This window comes from Staurois parvus, unplaced genomic scaffold (assembly GCF_062004578.1).
Source record: "Staurois parvus isolate SC_StPar_1 unplaced genomic scaffold, SC_StPar_1.0 ptg000298l, whole genome shotgun sequence".
NCBI lineage: Eukaryota > Metazoa > Chordata > Amphibia > Anura > Ranidae > Staurois > Staurois parvus.
Genome location: NW_028318094.1, coordinates 555,464 through 568,715, shown reverse-complemented (window position 1 = coordinate 568,715; position 13,252 = coordinate 555,464). Strand labels below are relative to the sequence as shown.

At 39.6% G+C, this 13,252-nt stretch overlaps 1 protein-coding gene across 1 annotated transcript in view; it reads right to left on the bottom strand.

Moving 5' to 3' along the window:
• Window positions 1-13,252, bottom strand: part of GPX3 (glutathione peroxidase 3) — a 35,383-nt gene that overhangs the window by 5,892 nt on the left and 16,239 nt on the right. The window contains exon 3 of the mRNA XM_089682786.1: window positions 6,510-6,627. Coding sequence (XP_089538912.1) covers window positions 6,510-6,627 — 118 coding nt within the window. The remainder of the gene's footprint in view (window positions 1-6,509; window positions 6,628-13,252) is intronic.

The following is a 13,252-nucleotide window of genomic DNA, read 5'->3' as shown; positions in this document are numbered from 1 at the left end:
CAGTATCTTTCCCCATGGATTGGGTGTACAGCATGATCAGAAGGTGTTCCAAAATGGCGCCACGCCGGAAATACGTCACCACGCTATAAACGTCGACGCGTTGCGTCACGTAACTCGTGACTTCGTCAGGACAGCGTGATTGGCCGACAGTACTTCCTTATAAAGACCGAGGACCGCACCAATCAAGGACAAGGGGCGGTTCCATCGCGGCCATATTACTGTAGTCCAATGTACACAGATACTTTCCCATTGTGTCTAATAATCACAATAGGACCAAACGATATAGTAATTTGGGAAAAAAACCAATTACTCTGTAAGGTATGTTAATACTGGGACACAAACATTAAAACCAGATGTGGAAACCACATGCTTTATTAAAAAAGGGATAAAAATAAGATACGATCTGAACGCATGTCCATCGATGCATGACATGCCAAAATACACTACACATTAAACAATGTGTGTAAAAATATATATATAAAGAAAATATTTATATATATAAAAAACTAATAAAAAACATAAAAAATATATTACTAAAAACCTTAAAAAAGGTGAATCCAAAGAATAAAAAATAAGAACAAAAATATATATAACATATATAGCTCCCCTATGATCATGCATGGACTCTCACTCCTAATGCATAATAACAGACATAAACCAGCATAAAAATTATAAAAGTAAATTACCGATCACTAATAAAGCAATTCAAATCGAACTCAATATTAAGTCCCATAGGGGCAAACGTATCCATCAAAAAAATATATCTAGATTCTACCTGACTCAAAGACCTCACTTTATGGGTCCCTCTCCAATGTTTTTTGAATTTTGCAGCTCCCCAAAATTTAAGACTAGAGGGATCTTGGTTATGGCAAAGCCGGAAATGATTGGATAAACTATGTTTTGGAAAACCCTTTTTTATATTTTGAACATGTTCTCTCAGCCGAACCCACAGGGGCCTTTTTGTCCGTCCTACATATTGCAGACCACAACCGCATTGAAGGACGTACACAACCCCCTCTGTTTTACAAGATATAAAGTCTTCGATCTGAAAGGCCCTTCCATTGCTAGTAGCTGTGAATGAACTCAATCTACGATTAAGACCCCTAGTGGCCTTACAGGCATAGCAAGATTTACACGGGAAAAACCCTTTATGATCAAGAAACGTAACTTTAGGACTCTTAGTGGGGGGGTCTAGTTTGGAGTACTGCCTCTCCCACAATTATTTTTGGTATGGGAAGCAATTCTATAGACAAATGAAGGGAGTGGCTATGGGGGCGAGGTTTGCCCCCAGTGTGGCCAATCTGTTTATGGCCCACTGGGAGGAAGAGGCTGTATACCGTGATCCCCCTAGACAACTACTCCTGTACAAAAGATATATTGACGATATTGTCATTATTTGGGATGGAGTGGAATCTGATCTATTGAAGTTCTTGAATCAGTTGAATAGTAATGACAAAAACATTAAGCTTTCATGGGAAGTAAGCGGTACATCTATCAACTTTCTGGATTTGTGCATTTCTACTAAAGATAATATCCTGCATACTAAAACTTTTTTCAAAAAAGTCGATCGGAATGGATATATTCCACTAGATAGTTGCCATTTCCCTCCGTGGCTGATGAATATTCCGAAGGGACAATTGGTAAGACTTAGAAGGAACTGCACAGATATTAAGGATTACTATGAGCAAGCAACTATTATGGAAGAAAGATTCTGCAGTAAAGGTTATCCTAGAGTTATTGTTAAAAATAAGATTGCTGAAGTGGGAAAGATGGAGAGAAGCAATTTTCTTTTTGATAAACCCAAAATAAAAGGTTCTGAGGATTATATGGCAATTATTTTGGATTTTAACAGCAATTATAAACAAATAGAAAAAGTATTTAAGCGACATTGGCCGATTTTAATGACAGATCCTGTTCTTTCAAAATTATTACCTCCGATACCGAAATTCACATATAGGAAGGCTCCTTCTCTTAGGTCTAAACTAGTCCGTAACGTACTAGACCCCCCCACTAAGAGTCCTAAAGTTACGTTTCTTGATCATAAAGGGTTTTTCCCGTGTAAATCTTGCTATGCCTGTAAGGCCACTAGGGGTCTTAATCGTAGATTGAGTTCATTCACAGCTACTAGCAATGGAAGGGCCTTTCAGATCGAAGACTTTATATCTTGTAAAACAGAGGGGGTTGTGTACGTCCTTCAATGCGGTTGTGGCCTGCAATATGTAGGACGGACAAAAAGGCCCCTGTGGGTTCGGCTGAGAGAACATGTTCAAAATATAAAAAAGGGTTTTCCAAAACATAGTTTATCCAATCATTTCCGGCTTTGCCATAACCAAGATCCCTCTAGTCTTAAATTTTGGGGAGCTGCAAAATTCAAAAAACATTGGAGAGGGACCCATAAAGTGAGGTCTTTGAGTCAGGTAGAATCTAGATATATTTTTTTGATGGATACGTTTGCCCCTATGGGACTTAATATTGAGTTCGATTTGAATTGCTTTATTAGTGATCGGTAATTTACTTTTATAATTTTTATGCTGGTTTATGTCTGTTATTATGCATTAGGAGTGAGAGTCCATGCATGATCATAGGGGAGCTATATATGTTATATATATTTTTGTTCTTATTTTTTATTCTTTGGATTCACCTTTTTTAAGGTTTTTAGTAATATATTTTTTATGTTTTTTATTAGTTTTTTATATATATAAATATTTTCTTTATATATATATTTTTACACACATTGTTTAATGTGTAGTGTATTTTGGCATGTCATGCATCGATGGACATGCGTTCAGATCGTATCTTATTTTTATCCCTTTTTTAATAAAGCATGTGGTTTCCACATCTGGTTTTAATGTTTGTGTCCCAGTATTAACATACCTTACAGAGTAATTGGTTTTTTTCCCAAATTACTATATCGTTTGGTCCTATTGTGATTATTAGACACAATGGGAAAGTATCTGTGTACATTGGACTACAGTAATATGGCCGCGATGGAACCGCCCCTTGTCCTTGATTGGTGCGGTCCTCGGTCTTTATAAGGAAGTACTGTCGGCCAATCACGCTGTCCTGACGAAGTCACGAGTTACGTGACGCAACGCGTCGACGTTTATAGCGTGGTGACGTATTTCCGGCGTGGCGCCATTTTGGAACACCTTCTGATCATGCTGTACACCCAATCCATGGGGAAAGATACTGCTGTTATGTAAGTGTATGTCTCTCCTGTTTTTCTTGGCTTACTGTGATTGTCTGGCCATTAAAATCAGTAATACACTATGAGGATTGTGTTTCTCTCCTCATTTATGAGCATACGAGCTTTCTGACATCTGAGGAGGGCACACTCTGTATGTCCGCTGGTCCGGCTGGAGGTTATTCTTATTCATGTGATGTCCGCCCATGCCATTTCTCTTTGAGGAGCTACTGGTTGGAAAGGACCCAGAGGTGATCTGCAATATGCTTTGTGGCCCTGTGGGGTCATAGAGTGGAGGTGAGAGGCCATTGCAGCCAGACTGCCTTGGATCACGTTTGGAGTGTGCTGTGATTCACCTGCACGTTTTAAAGATATGAACTATGGACACTGCATTTTGCACTAAGCCACTATTATCTACCTGTTAAGGGTTTTTTGCCTGTTCCCATATCCCCCGGTGGATGTGGGTTATCTACTATCATATTTAGTTTATTATATGTGTTTTCTGTTAGCGCTGCATCATTTTTATATATTAGTTCTCATTGTCCTTTTTTTGGTATAGGATAGATGCTGGCGGCTTCTTTTAGCTGAATATTGTATCCACCATAGAAGCGCAGGAGGATTTATATTTACATGTTTCTGTGTGTGTATGTACATGTCTGTGTGTGTGTTTGTTGGTGGTGAGTAACTCTTAAGGCCTGGCTAGTAGTTCAGGACTTGAAATTTTAAGCCCTGCTGTAGTACATACAATTACAAGTCAAAGGAAAACCTGGAACCAGATATCAGCTACTGAAAACCACTGAGAGCCATTTTACAACTGGGCAAACAGATATTACACAGCCCACTCTTCCATATCCGGTAAGGTGAGCCTAGGGACACCTAGAGGACAAATCTGGAAATGCAACATGCTGTACAAATTACCCATAAACAGCATATTTATTTCAGGTACTTATATAGTGCCGTCAATTTACGCAGTGCTTTACACACACACATATATATATATATATATTTATTGTACATTCACATCAGTCCCTAACCCTCAAGGGGCGTACAACCTAAGGTACCTAACTCACATTCATACATACACATACTAGGGCCAATTTAGACAGGAGCCAATTAACCTTCCAGCATGTCTTTGTAGTGTGGGAGGGAACCGGAGTACCCGGAAGAAACCCACGCAGGGACAGGGAGAACATGCAAACTCCAGGTAGGTGGTGTCGTGGTTGGGATTCAAACCAACGACCCTAGTACTGCCAGGTGGAAGTGCTAACCATTTAGCCACTGTGTTTGCTTAATGAATATAAAAGTATAAAAATATAAAAACCACAAGTATATCAAATGAATAAAAAAAATTAAGTTAAGACATATACAAAATGTCTCTTATATATGAGAAAAACTCTCATAGAAAAAGGGAATAATACAAATTTTAATTCCGATGTTTCCTTTTTACAGATAAGAAAGAGACAGTAATATAGCCATACTTTAATCTTATTCCCCCAACCACTAACAAATTGACTAGTTATTATCAATAAAAGCATTCACATCCCACTCCATGTAGTCCATGGGGCAGAAAACATGTAATTTGTATATCCAATTGGTCTCCATCTTAGATATTTCTCCCCTGATCCAACCACCCCACCAGTTTTTAATATATCTTTGGCCCTTATTATGAACCAAAGCGTAGTGCTTGGACATGCTTTGCTCACTAAAACTATGTCAGATATTACACTCGTTTGTTTAACCAGACATGCAGAGCCCAAGTTGTCTTGCCCATATATTGCAGGCAGCATGGGCACTGCAATTAATTATAAGAGACTGCAATTATATGAGAGATTTTTTCCTCATATACGAGATTTTTGTATATGTTTTAATTTTAGTTTTTTTATTTGATATACATCACAATGTGGTTTATATATTTTTTTATATTCATTTAAGCAAATATGCTGTTTGTGGGTAATTTGTACAGCATGTTGCATTCCCACGTCCATCCTCTAGATATCACAAGGCTCAGAACACTGTTGTAAAATGTCCATCGGTGGTTTTCAGTAGCTGTAATCTTATTCAGGGGGTTCCTTTGACTTGGGATTGATTGTACTGTATAAAATGAGTGGGTATGTGAAGCTTCCATGAGGCATATTTGATGAAATGCGTTGGGCTCAGCCCGAATCCGTGACGTCACTGAGCATGTGTGCTTTTTTTTTTTTAACAGAGGATTCTGGGAATTGTAGTTTTATGTGAAATACTTTACACAGTGCAAATGTAAGTGTTTTTTAACTGATTTTAATAAGAGTTTCATCAGGATTTACACTATTGGGAAGATTACCTTTTTGCTCTTTTTCATGTTTATGCTGTGACAGTGATGGAGATTGAGAGGAAAACCATGTTGTAAAGGAGCGGAGTCCCACTAATCTTATACCAATGGTTACAAGAAGTGCTGTTTGACTTCTCATGAGAGAGTCACATCTTGTTTGGTAAGACTTAGTGTGTGGCTGGTAGAGGATGCGAGGTGTTTTTACACAATTAGTAATCAAGTGCAGAGATTACAGTGCATTTTATTGTATGATTAATCACAAATTCACAATGGATTGTTGATAAGCATCGTTATTTTTATTACCATGGACTATATGATATATCATGTGGTTTTGATATGAATATATTTTGCTTTGTTTATATTTCAAATGAGAATTCAGCGCTGAAATGGTGTGTGTGTATGTATGTATGTATGTATATATATATATATATATATATATATACATACACACAGTTGTGTTCAAAATAATAGCAGTCAGACATCACTAACCTGATCAATCACTGTTTTTGGTAGAAATTATATTTCTACATGGCAAATAATTTACTAGCAGGTGTAGTAGAGTAATAGAAATCCAACAGACCCAACAGTCATGACATGCATGCTGCTGATTCTGTGTAATTGAATCACTAACTGAAAGGGGCATGTTCAAAATAATAGCAGTGTGGAGTTCTATTAGTGAGGTCATTCAGTCTTTGAAAAACAGGTGGCAATTATTGCCCTTATTTAAGGAAGGAAGGCAGCAAATGTTGCTGAAATTCTGAGGAAAATGGGTGGTTCCAGACATTGTTCAGAAGAACAGCGTACCTTGATTAAAAAGTTGATTGGAGAGGGGAAAACATATAAAGAAGGGCAGAAAATGATAGGCTGCTCAGCTAAAATGATCGCAAATGCTTTAAAATGGCAACCAAAACCTGAAAGACGTGGAAGAAAGCGATTGGCTTCCGTGGATTCCCATAAACTCTTGTTCTGTGCATCATGTGAAAACATTCCGCATAGTGATAACTATTGCCCACTTACTTTAATCCATTGAGAATTTCATCATTGCTTCCAGGTTCCTGTAGACCAAATTGATTGCAGGGAAATCCCAAGATGACAAATCCATTATCTCCCAGTTCTTCTTGTAGTGCATTCAGTTCTGAAAGAAAGCCACATGTGTAGCAGAAATTGTTTTAGTTACAAAATGTTAAATTTCTCACCATAACAAAGAGGGAAAATCTTCCAATGGAGACAACTGTGCTGTTGACAGCTGTCTAAGAGGGGAGTTATTTTTTGGGTAATTTTATTTAATTTCCTGATGCATCTCTAGGACAGAATGTGAAGTGTAATTTCCTCAACAATACACAAGCTGAAGAAAAAAAAACGTACAGGTGTTTAAATGCACATATATACACCTAAGCCTTATGGGATATTATTATTATAATTATTATACAGGATTTATATAGCGCCAACAGTTTGCTCAGCGCTTTACAATATAACAGGAGACAATACAGCAACAATACAGTTCAATACAAGAGGGATAGGAGGGCCCTGCTCCTTGGAGCTTACAATCTAAGAGGGAGGGGCTGGTGGTAGAAAAGGTAATAACTGTGGAGGATGAACTGATAGGAGGAATAGAAGATTCGGTTATTAGCTGAAGGCGGGATAGGCTTCCCTGAAGAGATAGGTTTGGGGTAAAGAGTTCCAGAGAATGGGGGAGGCTCTGGAGAAGTCCTGGAGATGAGCATGGGAGGAGGAGACAAGGGAGCTAGAGAGGAGGAGGTCATGCAAGGAGAAGAGTAATGTCTGGGTGATATTTGGAGACAAGATTGCTGATGTAATTTGGGGCAGAGTTATAAATGGCTTTATATGTTATTGTTAATGTTTTGAATTTTATTCGTTGGGCAATGGGAAGCCAGTGGAGGGATTGGCATAGAACCATGGAATGGTTAGTAAGGTGCATGAATCTGGCAGCAGCATTCATGATAGACTGAAGAGAGAATAGCCTGCGATTTGGTAGGCCAATGAGGAGGGAGTTATAATAGTCAAGGCGAGAGATAACAAGGGAGTGAATAAGTTGCTTAGTGGTTTCCGAGGTTAGGAACGGCTGTATCTTGGAGGTTGCGGAGGTGAAGTATACAAGATTTGGACAGTGATTGGATTTGGGGCTGGAAGGACAGATGGGAGTCTAGGATTATACTTAGTACCCTGGCATGAGGGGAGGGACTGATGGTTGTATTATTGATCTTGATGGAGAAGTCAGAGGAGGGAGCACAGGCTGGAGGGAATAGTATAAGCTCCATTTTGGAAAGATTTAGTTTGATATCCTACCATATGGTGTATACTGTATATAATGCTGTAGCCTAGTACCTCCCAAAGCCCCAGTTTGGATTTAGATTCATTTGAACTGTTATTTTTAACAAGCTAGTTTTAGTGCTAGGATACCCTTTGGTGGGACCATTTTCTTTGTTGCAGACTTTATTGCCCATCTGAGAGAACTATACACAGCAACCAAGCACAAGAAGAAGCAATTAAAAAGTCATGAGGATTTTCTTACCACGTTCTCAACTGCTGGAATACACATTCCAACATCCTGTTTGCTTTGTTGCTACTGCCATCAGGGCTTAGACAAATAATATAACGTGGGTTTATTTGCCGCTACCAACCTGTTCCCAGGATCTTGCTGACAAAAGACAGTTCACTGTATATCCTTATTAAATATTTGTTTGAATACAATTGCGGGGAAAGTAAAATGAGTTCAATCACAAGACGGACCACATAACCCAAACACAAAAAGCAAAAATTTTATTGCCAGCAAACAAAAAGAAACATACATTTTCTAAGTTTTATAAAATTATATAACTACATGTTATATACTCGTTCACTCCCTTATTATCTCACGCCTGGACTACTGCAACTCCCTTCTCAGCGGCCTACCTCATCACAGACTATCCCCGCTTCAGTCTATCCTGAACTCAGCGGCCAGACTCATCCACCTTACCAGCCGATCCACTTCTGCCACCCCCCTCTGTCATTCCCTACACTGGCTCTCGATTGCCCAACGCATCAAATTCAAACTACTAACACTGACATACAAGGCCATTCATGGTGCTGCCCCAGGCTACCTCACCGACCTGATACCCAAATGCCACCCTACCCGTAATCTTTGCTCCTCGTAAGACCTGCTACTCTCTAGCTCCCTGGTCTCCACCTCCCACGCCCGACTGCAGGACTTCTCCAGAGCTTCCCCCATCCTCTGGAACTCACTTCCCCAATCCATCAGATTGTCCCCTACCCTCCTCACCTTTAGGCGCACCCTGAAAACCCATCTCTTCAGGGAAGCCTACCCCACCCTGCACCTAACAGCCGATTCCCTCCACTCCTCACTCCATTCCATCCCCCTCAGCCATCTCCTCCTGTACCACCATCCCCTCCCTCCTAGACTGTAAGCTCGAAAGGGCAGGGCCATCTAACCCTCGTGTATTGTGTATTGTTTTGCTACTGTATTGTCTCATGTCTTGTCCCCCATTCTAATGTACAGCGCTGAGCAAACCCTTTGGCGCTATATAAATACTCTATAATAATAATGTTATGGATGGAAGTCAGCAGCTGGACAATTTCAGTGATACATTTAAAGCCACAGTAGTGACTATATGTGCTGGGTGTTTGGTCTTTGAACCTTTTTGAATATTTTTGTCACTGTTTTTACCTATTATAGGCAAACAATCCAGAAGTGGTCTCTCTATCTCCTTGATAAACTCTTTGCAGGTTTTTTTGGAGTTAAGTCATTATCAGACCCTTTTTTCCCCATTAAGTGCATTTATTCCCAAAAATCGCTTAGTGATGTTTTACTCTTGCTGGCATATCCTTACTACTTATATTTACATGTGTTATCATCTATTTACACAGCACCACCTTATCAGTATCAATGTGCAGGCCAACATCTGGTTCGCCACTGGTATGGTTGGGCAGGGCCCCTCCAGGAGACGTTTGAGTGGCAGTTATCGTTTTCCAACTTTCCTTTTCTGCGTTCTCTGTTCATCATTGCTGTTAGAGGCTCATGAAATCCTCGGCTGCATCCGAGGAAACTAATGTCTTTTAATCCCTTGGCAGTTCCTTTTCATTTCTCCTGCCCCCATATGGGGCTATGTAAGTGTTTATTTACACTCTAAGTTAATTACATCATAAAAATTCTTATATACAATGACATGTACTGATATGTATGTTGATTGCAGGCGTCATGCCTTTTGAGCACTTTTGAAGAAGAGACTGATTGGTCTCGAAACGCGTCAGATGCAACACATGCATGACTGATCTTCACATTATTATTGAGTTACCAGCTCTTGATAATTCCGCCACACTTTGCATCGCAACTTGTATGTCTTTTTTAAGATTGTATAAAATAAAAATTGACTGTTATTTTTTAACTATTGACCTATCAGTTCATTATTTGATAAACCTGTGCCTTTAAAGTCCCATCAACAAGAGGACCTCTCCACTGTATGAGCAGAATTTAAAGACGGCTCACCAGGGACAGTACCAGCATAGGGAGAACATCAACTCAGACTGTTCTTTGGACACTGCAGATAAAACATCACATTACTGCTTTATTAGTCTTTGTCCCCCCTTTATTAGATATGAGCATGGTTCCAATGAACTTGATTTTGCTGAGAAACTACTAACTTTGCCTACATTTTCCAAAATTTAGCTCACCTTTCTCTGTGCAGACTGCTAAGCCAAAATTGTGTGAAAATAATAATTTAATTGATAAAACAGTAGAATAATGCAGGATCTATGTGAAAATGTATCGCTAGAGCAAGAAGGGCTTTACTGATAAAGGTTTGAACCAGGACAGTGGCCTGGCATCATGGCAAGCAGCAATATGCTGAATTTCTGAACTGCTGAAATGACTGGCCTGCTGCACCCAAGCAAACAATGGAGGAGCCTGAAAGTTACGTCAGTGACAACTTCCAGCCAGCCAGGCGACCTAGTCTTTGGGGGAAGGGGGAGGTCACTAATGTAAGAGGAAGTGAATACACTAAAGTAAAGGGGCACACTGATATAGAAGTTCCCTCTTTTATCAGTTAACCCTCCTTACCTTCATGTATTCACTTTGCGGAAGGTTGTCTGTGGTCACCAGAGTCCCCCAAACGTCAGAGTTTGCAGTGTTCCCCTTTAAATCAGTGTCCTCAGAGTTTCCCTTTACATCAAAGTCTTTACCATCAGTACACTGTAAGGGGGGGCCCTGCAGACTCTAATGTAAAGGGGACCTCTGGAGTCTGGACTCTGATGTATGGGAGAACTTTGTGGACTATGATGCAAAGGGGAGCTCTGTGGACTCTTGTGTAAGGTGGGGGCTTAGGTAACCAGAGACCCCCTTACATCAAAAGTTGTCCTTTACACCAGAGTCTGCAGCATTCGCAATTACATCAGAGTCCTCAGAGTTCCCCCTTGCACTGTAAAAGAGGAACCCTGCAGACTCTGATGTAAGGGGGAACTCTGTGCTGGGTTATATTAAAAATGGAGAAATATGTTTTTTCCTTTTGTTATGCCTTAAAACACATTGCTAATAGTGCTGGCTATACTGTATGTTTGCAGCTTAAATATTGATATTTGCATTGTTTTGCACTTAAAACAGCCAATGTATGTACTTTTTTGAAGTGTCGGTAAAAAATGTGGCTCTGTCAGTAAATTTCATGATTTTTTGCCAGTAAACAAAATTGCTGCTGTTTGTAAATTTTGAGTGTCCTGTCAGTAAATTTTACTTCGGGGTGTTGGCAACATTTCCTGGGACTGGCATGTAAAATGTAAAAAACACACATGCATAGCTAATTTGTACATACAAATGCCAATTCAGACAGGAGCCAATTAACCTACCAGCATGTCTTTGGGAAAAAAATGATATATAGGTGTCAGGATAAAAACTCCCCAATGTAATCTTGGCAAGACCAATTGAGTTGGCTGAAGTTCCTGAGCCGAATGGGAAAATGTTGGGCTGGCTAGAAAGCCTGCGGATGTAGCATCACTGGAAGGGAGGAAACCAGAGTATGTGGAGAAAACCCATGACAGGTTTACTTTAATGTAAACCAAGTCACCAAAACTCTCATTCCACACTTTCCAGTCTTGGTGACTAGAAACAAGACTTCTAATGCTTCTTCACTCTAAATCTAGCCATGTATTATACAATTTTCAAGTTTAATTTCCGTTAGATTTACATTTCACTATGTAGTGCCTGAGGGCATACAAATTGAAAGTGTTTAGGTTTGACCTCATATTATATGTTTTTGGTAAATCTAAAGAAAAATTGTACAAGAAAATATAATGTATGGCCAGAGAAGGACACCCTAAAAATAGCTGGACTTGGGATTTGGCCTTATCTTATGAGGTTAAAATAAGGATCACTGACTAGTAATAACAGAAAAAGACCTGCCTATCAATGAGCAAACACCCTACTTCCTTTATATAACACAAAAATGTTGCAGCCCATCTCCCCTTTCTCTCCTCTCAGACACTTCATAAAAGTGGACCTATCATTCAAATTCTTGCTTCATGCAAGTTTCACTTCACGTTGATAACTTGATTAAATAACTACCTTTTGCACATGATTGGATGATGGAAATCAGCAGAGCTTCCCCTCATTTACTAAGCTCGGGAGCAACTGCACTTGTAAAGTGCACAGTCTATTTGCCTTTAGTAAATCAACCTAAAATGAGCATGGTGGGTGTTTCATGTCATAAGAATCTGTTTTTGGCAGTTAGACAGACTCTGTCTACTGTACATGTAGTGAGATTTGAGAAAAGTAGGGCATTGAATGCACAGCTGTAATGATCACATATGTAAATATATATTTTGAATGCAAAGATGTGCCAAAAGTGGAACTATAGTCAGAATACTAAGTCCTGATAGATCACTTCAGGTTGGCCTATTTTGCAGGTTTAGTTATATAAAATATTAAAAATAAGTACCTATACTCTTTAAAATCCAGTAAAACACCGTCTCACCCTCCTCTGCACATGCTCAGTTGCTCTCTATTCTTGGCACTGTGCCTAAAATCGGAGCCACTAGAAGCTGACAGATTTAAGTATTAGTAAATCCTTACATATACCCAGTGAAGTGGCTGGCCTCAGGTGTTACACAGAAGTGAAAAAAAAATCCTCCTACATAAGTTGAACTTGTTTATCTGCAGTCTTCTCTTTTCTGCATCCCTTCAAAAGGGCTTAAATTAGATAAAATCCTTCTTCACAGAGGAGGGGGTGGAGAGCTGCAGTTAGAGCTCTTCTAAACTTTGTGTGAGCTGATTGGAGGAAAGGGACACACTCACTCCACACAGCACATAGGAAGGAAGGAACATGCAGAGCTTTTGTGAGTTGATTAGCTGTGTGCTGAGCTCTCTCCCCAGCCACAATTTTATCTTGGGTGTCAGGAAAACGTCTCAGAAGAGACACATGCTGATAACAAGGGGATGATGCATCAGAGAGTAATGACACTTGGAGCTTTGGAGAAAGACAAGTAAATACTACAGATATATGTGCTTTGTTCAGATTTCATGACTGAGATTTACAACCACTTTAAGATTTACTGTTGCTGAAGGGGGAAGAAAGCAATAGGAATGCCACTGACTGTGGGGAGGGAAAATAGATTAGGGAGGGAGAAAAGAAAAGCAGGAGAGGTGACAGGGCAAGCTCTGCTGCCAGAGAGATACATAAGGGTTAAAGCTACGAGGATTGGTTCTTATCGTATTTTGATATTTTCTCCTTTCACCCTCATCAGCAGCCTGTAAATTT